Source organism: Astatotilapia calliptera, chromosome 18, assembly GCF_964374335.1.
Source record: "Astatotilapia calliptera chromosome 18, fAstCal68.1, whole genome shotgun sequence".
Taxonomy (NCBI): domain Eukaryota; kingdom Metazoa; phylum Chordata; class Actinopteri; order Cichliformes; family Cichlidae; genus Astatotilapia; species Astatotilapia calliptera.
In genome coordinates, this window is record NC_137439.1 from 4,595,720 (window position 1) to 4,609,207 (window position 13,488).

The window sequence follows — 13,488 nt, forward strand, 5'->3', positions numbered from 1 at the left end:
CTGAGCCTTTCATCCAGCATTCATGCTACCCTAACCCCAACCCTCTTTTGTTCTCCTCTTTAAATTTTACATTTTGTTGTAATGCTTTGTTTTGAAGTAACAGGACACAGATGTGCTGAAAATGCCACCTGCTTTTTCAGTGTTGCACCTGTGAGTGAAGGCCTTGCTGCTTGCGTGTGAGATAATTGGTTTCCACGGTGCAGCGAAGGTCAAACTCATTATCCACACCCTGAAAACTGTTTGTGAACCTCCCTCCATCTCTCTGTGTGTCTCCTCAGGGAACGCTGGATGTGGGGATGATCGATTCAGTGTGTGCTTCAGATAATCCAGAGAGGTGAGGACCTACATCAAACCATCAAACATCACATCATATATATATGGATTTTCTTTGACAAAGACTAAAGCAAAGAAACCAGAAGGTGTCGGAAAAAAGCCATCAGAGTGAAGCCCGTTGGGTTTCAGCACCTCAGCAGCTGCATTTCTTCACACGGGGAACATTTTAGATCAGTACATTCTGGTCCTGTATTTCTTCTGTTGTGTTCTAACCTATATGTGACAAATATATAATTCCTGCTATTTTATGTCAGTAGCTTTAATTCTTCTTAGTCGTCTGGTTCAAAATTAAAGTTTAGTTCGTATCTCTTAATCCAAGAAGTGCACCCAAGAGCTATTACGGTGTTAGACTATTGATCTCCTTTCTGTCGTCTTATTAATTTCTGAACTTCGACAGGCCGAACTCCTTCGTCATGATCACTGCGAACCGAGTGCTGCACTGCAATGCTGACACGCCTGAGGAGATGCACCACTGGATCACTCTGCTGCAGCGCTCCAAAGGAGACACCCGAGTCGATGGACAGGAGTTCATCATCCGAGGTGACAAATGATTCGTTTATCGTGGCCGTTTTTCCTTTTTTAATTTGTGTTTAAAATTTTTAACTACAGGTTAAAAGTTGCAGGTTAGGAAATCAGATTTTAAATAAAAGAAGTTTCCCCTGTCATATCTACAGCTCCAGTGGTGGGTGCTCATATCAATGTTATAATTCAAGTAATCAAATGTGTATATGTAGAAGCTGTAAGGCAAAAGCTTCAAACGCTCAGTTTTAAGCAGGTTTGATTTTCTCTGTTATTAAAGAAAACCGTAATAAAGCTCTTTCACAGAGAATAAGCTTGACCTTTCTGCATTTTTATAGTTTTGAAAAGTTCAGAGGAAACCAGAGAATACAAAAAGTTATTTAATAATTATTTCCCACCAGGCTGGCTGCACAAAGAGATGAAGAACAGCACCAAAGCTTCGCTGAAGCTGAAGAAGCGCTGGTTCCTGCTTACCCACAATTCCCTGGACTACTATAAGAGCTCAGAGCGTAATGCCCTCAAGCTGGGAACGCTGGTGCTGAACAGCCTCTGCTCAGTGGTTCAGCCCGATGAGAAGGTCTTCAAAGAGACTGGTAAGAGAAGAAAATGGCAAGAACTGCCAACTCATTCTCTACCCAGTAGCTTCAATTTCTCTCCGCCCCTCTTGTCGTGTCAGGATACTGGAACGTGATCGTGTACGGCCGTAAACACTCGTACCGTCTCTACTGCAAGCTGCTGACTGAAGCCACACGCTGGGCCAACTCCGTCCAAAATGTCATAGATACCAAAGCTCCCATCGACACACCCACCCAGCAGCTCATCCAGGACATCAAGGTAGGAAACTCTGAAAGTGCAAAAATGGATGTCAGTGGTCATTTTAATTCTTTCCTTCCAGTAAAGCCTCAGATAATCAGCACTGCACTAAACCCAAGCTCCTCTTCTCTTTGCAGGAGAACTGTCTGAACTTGGAGGTCGTTGAGCAGATCTACAAGAGGAACCCGATCCTTCGCTACAGTCATCACCCTCTGCATTCCCCGCTGCTGCCACTGCCCTACGGGGACATTCATCTCACCAGTGAGTACCACTGAGACAGAATAGGATTAAATTGGGATTGACAATCTAACTTAGTACTAATGTCTTTAACGTATCTCATTTTTACCATTTTAGTTAAGATATTAATGTACCATATGTACTGATTTAATCACAACTTCTTCCCTGCTCAGCTCCAAGAAGCAGAAGCTACACAACCCTGCAGGATGAAGCCCTCAAGGTGTTCAGCTCGCTGCAGCATTTGGAGGGCGTGGCTGACCCCGTGCCCATCATTCAGGGCATCCTGCAGACGGGCCAGGAGCTCAAACCACTGCGAGATGAGCTCTACTGCCAGCTCATCAAGCAGACCACACGGCCGCCACAGCCCGGCAGCCCTGGGAACCTGTGCAACTGGAAGATCCTCGCCTGCATGTCCTGCACATTCGTCCCGACAAGGAGCATCCTTAGATACCTCAAGTTCCACCTGAAGAGGTGTGCACTAGGCTGCCACATGTTTATAGATAAATTACTTTTATTCTCTCAAGCTGACCATTTCCAAATTGCTCTCTGCAGGACTCGCGAGCTGTTTCCCGGCTCTGAGATGGATCGTTATGCTGCCTTCGCCGCTGATTCATTGAGGAAGACTCGAGCCAGAGAGAACGTGCCGTCTCAGGAGGAGATCCGCTGCATCGTGGCCCGACAGGACATGAGCACCACCGTTCACTGCCACGGAGGAGGGTCCTGCAAGATAACCATCAACTCGCACACCACCGCAGGAGAGGTAGGTTTGTGGAAAACGGGGTTATGTGCCAAAGCATACAAATAAACAGTGTACTTTTTACTCAGCTCTAGTTTTTATGATTTAAGCACAGTATAAAAGATATGTTTGTACCAACAGAACAACCCAACAGTAAATACAGAGCTGAAATGATTGTCAATCATCTATTTTAATTGAAAATGAATTGACAGCTGTTTTAAAAATGACTTTGTATTGTAACAGCCTGAGCTTCTTATCTTCTTCTCTTCTGCTTTTTTCCTTACAATTTTCCTTATTTGTTATTCAATAATAATTAACAATAATTAATTAACAATTAATTAATTCATCAGTCACAGCAATAAAATCCTGCTTTTATTCAGCTCTTTTGGCCTGGAGCCTGTGTAAGCATCCAGGCTTAAATGCTCATACACTGACATGCTTGCTGGAATTTATTATTTTCTGATGCTGCAGAAAATATCAGAATCTGGATAATATGATGAGCTAAGACCCTGTTAAAAGGACATTTTAAATATTTTATAGTTATAGAAATTGTACTTTCCACCTTTATTGAATGGCAGTCCCAAATGTCTGGAATTTAGACAAGAATTCATGCTTTTTTTCTTTTTTTTTAATCTCATCTACAGTTTTAAAACCAGTTGCATGTGTCCCTGTTGTATCTCATCGTGTGTGTCAGGTGGTGGAGAAACTGATCCGCGGTCTGGCCATGGAGGACAGCAGGAATATGTTTGCCCTGTTTGAACACAACGACACCACAGAGAAAGCCATCGAGAGCCGCACTGTGGTGGCTGACGTGCTCGCCAAGTTTGAAAAGTAAGCCCCACCATGTTTGATTCTGAAGCAAATGTTTTTGTCTTCTGGCCAATGCTAACACAATCACTCTGTGGTCTGCAGGCTTTCAGCAAGCCCAGACGAAGGCAGCACTGGATGGAAGTTTTACTTCAAACTCTACTGCTTCTTAGACACGGACAACGTTCCCAAAGACAGCGTGGAGTTTGCTTTTATGTTCGAGCAGGTCAGACTCGTGGCTCATTGTCTGGGGATGGGACTAGGAGACTTTTGTAGCTGATTCTGACTGAACTTGGAAAGATTTTTTGTGGAAATTAAAAAAGAAAAAATGCTTAGATCTTATAGTTTTAACTATAATTTTCTCTGTGTTCCCTCAAAGGCCCATGAAGCTGTGATTCGTGGTCAATACCCGGCCCCTGAGGAGACTCTTCAGTTTCTGGCTGCTCTGAGACTTCAGTACCTTCTGGGTGATCACAACTCCCAGTCCACCATCCCTGAAATGTCCCAGGTGTTCCCCATGTCTCGACTGCGGGCCCGGGTGCAGAACTCGGCCAAGACATTCGCTCCGGGGACCGGCTCGGTGGCCGACCGCTCAGGCACGGCGGAGAGGAAACGCTCGAGTTTCCTGGAGGGGACACTGAGGCGGAGTTTCAGGAGCAGCTCGCTGAGTCGGCAGAAGCTTGAAGAAGAGAACAGCCTGGAGGCCTGGATGAGGGAGGAGGCGGCGGCCGTGAGAACCAGCGTGATGGACAAGTGGAAGAAGCTGCAGGGGATGAACCAGGAACAGGCAATGGTCAAATACATGGCGCTGGTGAAGGAGTGGCAGGGATACGGATCCACTTTGTTCAACGTCGAGGTGAGAAGAGAAATCACTTTTCTGTTTAAGCAAAAACTTTGTTCTCCATGATAAAGGATGGTTATGTTCCCATAAAGACAGCTACACAGCCATAGGTGGAAACATGGGATTGTTTGGTTGGTTTAAAGTCATCTATTGCCAGTTCTAAACAAAACTGATCTTAGAGGGAATGATAGGAGATTTTGATGTTCCATGCTTGCTGTTTCAGTGCCGGGATGGCATGTTCCCCTCCGAGCTCTGGTTGGGTGTGAGCCGGGAGGCCATATCAGTGTACAAGCGAGGGGAGCCGTGGCCTCTGGAGGTGTTCCCGTATGAACAGATACTCTCTTTCGGAGCTCCGTTATCCAACACCTACAAAATCACCGTGGAAGGCCGAGAGCTGGTGTTTGAAACCCAAATGGTGTGTACATCCTCACTCAGTCATAACTCCTGGTCTCCCCATAATTTCAATGCAGGTCATTAAATACAACACCAACATTTACTCCTCTCCTCTGCAGGTGATGGACATCGCCAAGCTGATGAAAGCCTACATCAGCATGATCGTCAAGAAGCGCTACAGCAACTGTCAGTCCGTCAGCAGCCACGGCAGCCACTGTAGCACCTGGTGAACTCCGCCCTTTCACCCTCTGCCTCGCAGCCACATGCAGGAGTGCAGCCAGGGGGCCGAGCGTGGCCGGTGCCGGCCATGCATGGACGCCCATCCTCTGCACTCTGGAGAGAGCAGCTCATACATTTCATGTCAGACTGACTCTGAATGCTGGAGGAAAAAGAGTTAAAAAAACCCAATATGCTCTTAATGTAAACTAGCTCAACTTATCTTGACCTGGTTTCTTTTAGAAACAGTACACATCCACTCCTTATTCATCACGATAAAATGTAGGCACAGGGCTGTGGATAGTTCTGTAGCAAACATGGTGGAAAGTTATCCATAAAACTCAAGAAAACAGAATGAAGTCCAAAAGTTGACTGAGAAAGCAACATGAGAATGCTTCTTGTTATCTAAATCAACAGATATGTGATAACGAGCAGGGACCAGACTTTAAAAGACTCAAACTGCGGGCAGCTTCTAATTGGTTTCCCTCAAAGCCTGCCAGCTGTCAGTGTTATTTTATTTTTTTATTTAAGATCCTTTAGGGCTTAAGATCAATTGCTCCTATAAATTCCACAAGTTAATTACTATTTTTCATAAAGTGATAAAATGCTTGAAGGACTATCATCCTTGTCACATTCACCTCTGTTCAGCCAACATAATATGAAGTTTTTGTTTTAAAGATGGAAGTTGTGTACAATCTTCACTTTCTTAAATAAGCTAACAAGTGCACATTTTTGCCCCACATTAAAGTAAAGGGGACTTCTAGCTAAGCTTCCTAAACTGACTAGAGAAAACAGAACAAAGGATCAGTTTAATCTGTTAATCCCAAGGCGTACAAAGTGTACCATGACAGACGTTCACCCCCAGACTCTGATTACAAACCACAGTCTCTTAGACCAAAGAAAACTAGGTGGTGGTTATACACAATCATATTTTTATATTAGTCTTCATGAAGTCAGATGCAGCTTCTAAAAGGTGGATGTGTCTTGTTTTGAAAAGAAACAGTTAATTTTCTGTCCGATGGTAAACCTCTGAGGCCCTACAGGGACTGTTTTTGCAGAAGGGGTCGATTTCTCACAGAGGTTGGTAAGCGTGTGTGTGTGTGTGTGTGTGTGTGTGTGTGTGCGAGGAAGTATGTTATTAGAAAAAAAGAAGAGTGTCTACAGGCTGTCCGAATGTATAAAAAAATTAAAGGCAAAGAAGACGGAGGAAAAACAACTACAGCCTACAAGCCTTTTCCTCTGCTTTGAGAAACTCTGGGACTTGACCTTTTCCTGTTCACTGTAAATAAGATGCAACTGTACCTTTACGTTTGTGACTGATTGTTTTGCTTACGATACAAAGTGCCTGTTCCAACTGAAGCAGGATGATATCTAATCAGATTTAGCCTTTATTGGTGCCACACTCGTTCCTGTGTAGCCTGAATCTGAAAGGTGCTCCCACACACATTTCCCTTTAACTGCCAATGTATTTGTGCACTGCAAACTCTGACCACCAATGGACGTCATTCAAGGGTTTTTAAATCTGTCAGTTGTGAGAAACTAAATGAATTGAGGCGTAAATTGTTTATAATATTAAAGATACTGATATAGGGCAGCAGCCTGGATCATTGACTAATTGAACGTTTGCAAATGTACCCGAGTACGTGAGTCTTACTGACAATGTTGCGTTGACAATATTGGACATATACATGCAGTTGTTTTTATCTTTTTCTCCAAACCCTTTTTCTTTCTTTCTTTCTTTCTTTTTTGCTGTTGGGAAAGAAAAAAAGAAAAAAGCTATGTATAATAAAATATTTGCAGATGGGTAATTTGATGTCAGACAATCTTTTACGTCTCTTTCTGATCCACGTTGACATCTGCTGGCAACAAATGTGAACTGCAACACCATCTTTCCCTTTAGAACAACCTGAACTTAAAATGTAAATTGGTTCTTTGGGGGGTAGAAAAGAGGAAATATTGGAATACATTTTTTAAAAACGTGAAATAAGAAGATGTAGATATTTTTTCTGTCTGCTGCCTGTCTACCAAAAGCACTTACAAATTCAAAAAGCTATTACATGATGTGTCTATTACATAATAGACATAAGAATTAATCGTTGTATTTCAGTGTAATCTGTCACGATTTAGCTTGAATGGCTTGTTCAGTTGGACTGTTTGCAGTGTAACATTCCTAAAAACGTTTCACTGGACCTCCGCGGGCGGCAGATCCATCCAAAGATGCGTGTGCAGGTTTCCTCCACAGTGCCTTGTTGTATATGATGTACACTTTTTTTTTTTTCATGTGTGGGTTCTTTTTTTGGTATATGTGCAATGTTATATATACTTTAATCATGTGGCTGTACATTTTATATTGTAAGTCTTTGCCTTCTATTTTTTTTCTCCTGAATCCTGATCAGATGGCAGTTTTCCCAAGCTAACAAATCTTGTATTTTTCTCTAAACAACTATCTGACAGTGGATCTTTGACACAATGTTTTGTGGGGGGGGTTTCCTCCTAGCTGTAATTAGTGTTATGTGCTGAACTGATGACTCTAACAATAAATCGCTACACTTTTGGTCTCAAGTTACCGTTTTGTTTTTCCTGACTATTAAAAAAAAGGTTTCGTTTAAGAAAGTTAATGTGACAACCAACGGCTAAAGCTGCTGGACACACATCCAAGAACCTAAAAAAGGCCACAAACAAATACACCTCACCAACAGCTACTTTTTTTCCTTTCTACTTATCATCACCATGTATATATCTCACATCCTCTAGTTGATCTCAAGGGTACTTAACTTCACTAACCAGTCAAGTCACTTCCTCTTACACTCAACTTCCACCACCTTGATTCCTAATCTTGGTTGGGGGTGATGACAACATCTCCCCCCCTGACCTGTGGTCCTGGCTCCCCCTTGACGTAGTATGTGTGTTGTACCTTGTCAATCTGTAGCTGTGAGAGCCAAATGTTGAATCGAACTTGCGGCTTCCACTCCAAAGGCGTGTAGTCTTACCACTACGCTATCCAGCTGCTAGCTCGCTATATATGTATGTATCTATATATCTATGTAGATAGAGAGATAAGATCAGTATTAAACACATACCTAACAAGAGCAATCTGGAACAGCGCTTTTGTTGCAGAAGTCAGTTAGTTGTGGTCATAGTTCTTCAGCATGTAGCTCACACTGCAGAAGCATAAATGGAGTAAAAAAAATTTAAGTGACAGGTAATTTAAAATGCAACATTTCTCACAGCTCAATATCAGCTAACACTAAATGTTTGTGTAGTTTGTTACACACCTAATTTTGCTAACTGTGGTAAAGTTTACAGCAATGCACTAAGTTGGAGTGGGGCAGAGCAGCTGTGCTGTTCATGGTCAATGTTAAGTTACTGCTTTTTAGTTTTAGTTTGACTTCAAGTACATTTCTGAGCTTGTACTTTTTCACTTTTACTTGAGTAAAGACTGCTATTATTTCAACACCAGTATCTGTACTTAAGTGACGAATGTCTGATATTTCGCCACCTAGGTTTATTGATGTTACACTGTCTGATCAGTGTTCCCATGGATGTCACCAGCCCAGCTGTCATAAATAAAATTTCTGTGATAATATGCAGTAGTGTTCTTTGGTCTAGATGAGCAAAAATGATACCTTTCATCACTGGGGGTTTGACTTCATCTCCTGTAACGATGCCACACACGTAGCATCCTGCAGCAGATACTCAAAACCAATATGACGTTGGGCAAATAACTCGCACAGCTTTGTATCTATAAATATTCTTTATACATTACATCCATGTTACAGTCAAAACAAATAGAAATACAGCCAACAGCAAAAGTCACATTCAAGTCATTTCTGTGCTGCGCATTGCAACGTCGACACCCAGCCTCCTAAGGCACCAAAAAAAGTAAATGACTCGTAGGTCAAGAACAGATTAGCCCATGGCCCAAACATCACAGGGCTCATGGAAGCTCAAAAGAATGGTTTACAGACAGGGAAAAACACAATTTCCAATAGCTATATTTATACTGGCACAAACCATCTGAGGATCAGTCCTTTGAGGCAAACTGCCATGCTGAACAGATGTCACTTTGCCAGCTTATACCAGCACTGGAAATGTTATGAATGACAATGAAATCTAAAAAAGGGGGATCGGGGGGGTCACGTTATGGCCCCATGTCATAATTTAAATTGTGTTTATGTACATTGGGTGTCTGCCCCTTCATCCCTGGGTCCAACCATTTCTGCTTACCCATTATGTTGACTTCTATGTGGCACCTGGTGATTGGACGGGAGACTGATGGTAGCTCCTTTAAATTAGAGACCTATTAGGCTGACCTCTCTCCTCCTTCCTCCTAAGAATCGATAAGCATAGAAAGCCATTTCTATGGACATTATCTTGGACATTCCCTCCAGGAAGCATAGGTGTGGGAAGCATTTTTCTTTTTCTTTGGCCTCGTGCACACCCTGATATTGTCTACATTAATAGATAAATAAATCTCTTCTTTCTGGAGTGCAATTCTGCCGTGGCACTCTTCAGTCCTTTAGATTGGTGAAAAATGCTTCTTTTCACTTTTTATGCTACACCCATGATTCTTCTAGGACTGAGAGTAACATCATGGGGGCTCATCCAGGATTTGGACCTCTTATACCCAAAGCAAGAATCACATCCTTAACCAGCATTAAATGTTTGCTGGATCATTTTTTTCAATATCATTTTGACATCAGGTTTTTGTGCTCATATGAAATGTGTCATAATTCCTGCATCCCTGTCTGTCAAATCCTTTTATCGGCATAAAACATAAAGCAGGACATCTGGTTGTATAGTTACAAAGCTCAGAGACCCTGCTTAAAATTAAAAGCTATACATCATTCCTAAGTACAGCTCTGAACCTAGAACACTTTTGTGTTAGCAGTCCTGCAATGATGCATTAACAATATAACACTTTTAAATAATTCGTAATTCGTAATAACAGTAAATTGTAACACTGATTTTCAGCAGCTGACAGTGTGTCCAAAAATAGCCGACCCAAGAAGAAGAAAAGGAAATAAAGAGAGGGTGATGCCCATATGGCTCCCATATTGGAAGACTTGCTTCTCGAAAAAAGTTCATAAAATTCACTTTGTCTTCAGTCTGATCAACGCCTATTAGTTGATAATTTGGTCTATCTCAGCAATTTTTCCTCAAATTTTGAAGAAATTTGAGAAAACTGAGAAAAATGGAGGACAAAAGAATAAGTTGCAGAAAAAAATCTATATACAGCAGACGAACAGTATCTGAAAGCCAAAAACAGGGAGGAAAGGCTGAGGAATGAAAATTACACAAGAACTGGACTGGAAGTCAGTGGCATCAGTTCTTTTTGAGTTTTAAATGTAAAATGTTTGTTTCAAATCATTCAATATTTACAAGGGCGTCTATAGCCGTCTGGAAATCATGGTGGAGGCTCTGTCATAATTTGGGGCTGAATTTCAGCCGGTGTTCTTGGGGGATGTTTTCTAAATGTATAGAAGTCTACCATCAGATTTTAATTCACCATGAATGCCACCCACAAAGCTTCTGATCATTTTCAGACACACTGCCAACACTGTCAGTCATGGACTGACCTCCCCAGAGCCTTGACTTCAACATTATTGAAGCAACGTTGAATCATCAGAGTAAATGGAACAAAAAGACAGCCAACATCCAAAGAAGAACTTTGAATGGCTTTTCCAGAAGTCTGGAGAACTACTGCTGAATGCTCCTTAAAGAAATTACAAGAGGTAAGTAAGCTTGTCTAAGAAAGTTCTGGCTGTGTTGAAAAAGAAATGTCAAACCAATTATTGACTTTCAAGCTTGTTAGAATTGTAGAAAATATGTTTTGTTTTTGGGGTTTTTTGCCTTATATCCTGTATTTCCATCTATGTTTGCACTTATTTGAATAAATCGCTACACTTATTTCACATTTTCCTAACAAAACCTAATGAAATTAAGGGTGGCTTGAGACTATGACACCATACTGTCTCTATGCCACATTAGAGCAGAGATATATGAGAGCGAGAGAGAGAGAGGATATTGGCTGTGTACAGTATTCCTCAACCTTGAACAGGCAACCCTGTGATCCTACACCATGTCTGATGTTGTGCCTTAGATTTGTAATCTGGATAATCCCATCACTTCCTTCAATTCCACATGACATGAGTGCCACACAACAGTTTAAAAGGAAAACTACAAAAAAAAAAGATTTATGTGAGGGTGGCTCATGTCTCTGTCACAAAATAAACAGTGTTATATCTCAGAGTAAAAACAAAGGCACCAACACAAAAATGTGAGTTACTGAAGGTATTAGATTGGTTTGAGGACCAGCCCCAGACAGCACACACAGTTCAAATAATTAAAAGTATTAAGTTACGGAAAAAAATCTGCAACAAAACAACTTTGCAGCACAGCTCAGACTGTAACTCCCAGATGTAACCCATCAGATGCTTCGTCTCTCCACAAATACTGCTTGGAGTTTATACCGATGTTACACGAATGACAACCTCTCCCGAATCACTGTCCTGGCTGAGGTTGTTTCGGGCTACCATTCTGTGGCAAAAGGGTGCCAAACACAGGCAAGTCCATGGATGTGATCCCAGCTGGGTTGGGTGTAAGGGGCCGCTGGGCCCAAAAGTGGCCAAAGGCAACCAAAGTGTCCTGGGGGCCAGCGAAGAGTGACCAGTGCTTGTGTCCTCCATGTCCTTGGTCTTGTCATAGCTTTGAACATCCCAGTGGAGGTTCACTGCTCGCCAGCGCAGAAACACGTTGTACACTGCTGCCCCCTCGTGGATGATCAAGCCTGTTATGATGACAGCAATTGACACATTTATAGGAATTTTGATTTTAGGCAGTTTGTTATGACCAACTTTCAGGAAATCTTTACTGTAAGGTTTTCTAAGTGCTTGAATTGAAGGCAACTCGATTTCTTTTCCAAGTAGTTGAAGACATTTCACCTCTCATCTGAAAGCTCTAGCAGCTGATGGGAAGTCCCACATATTCAAACTGTAGTGGTGTTGGTGCCTTGCTGACTGTCCTGAGTGCTGTCGATCTACCTGGTAATCATGTGAGCCATTATGGTCACGTGAGCCAAGGTGCGAATTCTTAAATGTCTTCACCAACTTAAAAAGTAGTCCAGTTGCCTTCAACTTGAGCACATAGAACTACCACGACCTGGATGACTGTTAACCTGCACAGACAGATATAAAATATTTTGCAAGTATTTTGTCTTTTTGTTTCCTCTTACATATTTCATCTTTCCTCACTTTAAAGTTGCCCTTCTCTCCTTCTCTTCCAACAACATCTATAAACTATTTGCTGAGAAAGCTGTTTTATTTTTTGTGTGTGGATCTAGAGTAACACCAAAGCCTTTGTTGATTTTAAAGGCTGAACGTGGCTTTTTATATGCATGTTAGAGGAAATCTGAAGGGAAATGGATTTTCTGTATGCTCCACTGACAAAAAACCCCAGTGGAGTGGTAGATGAGTGACAAATTTAGGGATACCCTGCCTCCCTAAATTGGAAAAATACATAAAAACCTTTTTAGTGTTTGTACTGTCTGCTCAGAAGGTGGTATTTTATGTTGTTGTTTTTTCTAGTGATTTATTGTGTAACCCAACCTAAGGTGGCTGTGACATTTCTTGACAACAGCGAGCGGTTGTCAAGAAATCAGTGTTGGAAAGGTTCAGTCTGCTAACATGGCTACAACAAAAGACTGAAGAGAAATACTCCCTTGGATATGCTCAGTACTATTATGAGATAGCATGAAACTGACTGTGAATGAATCAAAAACACAGGAGTGCATTATTTTCTTGGCACCATAAATTATAAAGAGGTCCAGCATTATTCTGAGAGATGAACTTTTAGACTGCTAATCTTAGAAACCTTTCATATTTGTGAAACTAATTTGTAGCACCGACTGCTAAAAAGATCATTTACAGTCATTTATGTCCTGCAAACCTGCAAGGGCGGAGCATCGACATTATCTCACCAGTCAAAACTGACACAAGTATGATGGCAAAAAACTGCATCGTATATAAACACATGATGACACAGTTTCAACGTACAACAGACCAAGAACGATCATTTAAACAACCCGTTCATGTGTCTGTGTTAGTTCTCTGTCATCCAGATCACCGTAGTCTTAAGGGCTTGAAAAAAGGAGACAACTGGACTGAACTGGTAACTGAAGAAGGCTCTTGGATGACTCCATTAAGCTACTGGGAAACTTCAGCAGCCTGCCTGATCTGAACCTAAACGGTCTTCTATTGTTGGACTTCTCTGCCAACCACCGATTGTCCATGACACACACCACAGTGACCAATTTTACAATCATATTATCAGACCTGCGCTCATGTATACGTACTGACACTCATTCAGTACAGTGACTCATGGTCTCCGCAGAAAGACACTGTCATTTTGAATCTCTTAGCGATTAAATGGCTTTCATGTCTTCCTCTTCTCACAAGCCTAAATGTTTTATTTCTTTCATTTTGTTTTTGTTTATGAAATGCTAATATAAAATAATTATTGAATAAAAACTTTATTTGTACTAAAGAAGTCCAAGAAAGACAGACACCAAGTCCCTGCACAACTTTTCATTTTG

At 41.6% G+C, this 13,488-nt stretch overlaps 2 protein-coding genes across 2 annotated transcripts in view; one reads left to right on the plus strand and one right to left on the minus strand.

Moving 5' to 3' along the window:
• The window catches only part of myo10 (myosin X), a 122,155-nt gene extending 116,910 nt beyond the window's left edge, over positions 1-5,245 (plus strand). The window contains exons 30-41 of the mRNA XM_026149129.2: positions 279-334; positions 731-873; positions 1,254-1,445; positions 1,529-1,686; positions 1,803-1,926; positions 2,076-2,373; positions 2,455-2,662; positions 3,333-3,469; positions 3,551-3,671; positions 3,825-4,301; positions 4,510-4,701; positions 4,799-5,245. Of these exons, the coding sequence (XP_026004914.2) occupies positions 279-334; positions 731-873; positions 1,254-1,445; positions 1,529-1,686; positions 1,803-1,926; positions 2,076-2,373; positions 2,455-2,662; positions 3,333-3,469; positions 3,551-3,671; positions 3,825-4,301; positions 4,510-4,701; positions 4,799-4,909 (2,217 nt within the window). The 3' untranslated portion in view covers positions 4,910-5,245. The remainder of the gene's footprint in view (positions 1-278; positions 335-730; positions 874-1,253; positions 1,446-1,528; positions 1,687-1,802; positions 1,927-2,075; positions 2,374-2,454; positions 2,663-3,332; positions 3,470-3,550; positions 3,672-3,824; positions 4,302-4,509; positions 4,702-4,798) is intronic.
• Positions 5,246-8,630: 3,385 nt separating this feature from the next.
• The window catches only part of marchf11 (membrane-associated ring finger (C3HC4) 11), a 28,326-nt gene continuing 23,468 nt past the window's right edge, over positions 8,631-13,488 (minus strand). The window contains exon 4 of the mRNA XM_026149326.2: positions 8,631-11,685. Coding sequence (XP_026005111.1) covers positions 11,363-11,685 — 323 coding nt within the window. The 3' untranslated portion in view covers positions 8,631-11,362. The remainder of the gene's footprint in view (positions 11,686-13,488) is intronic.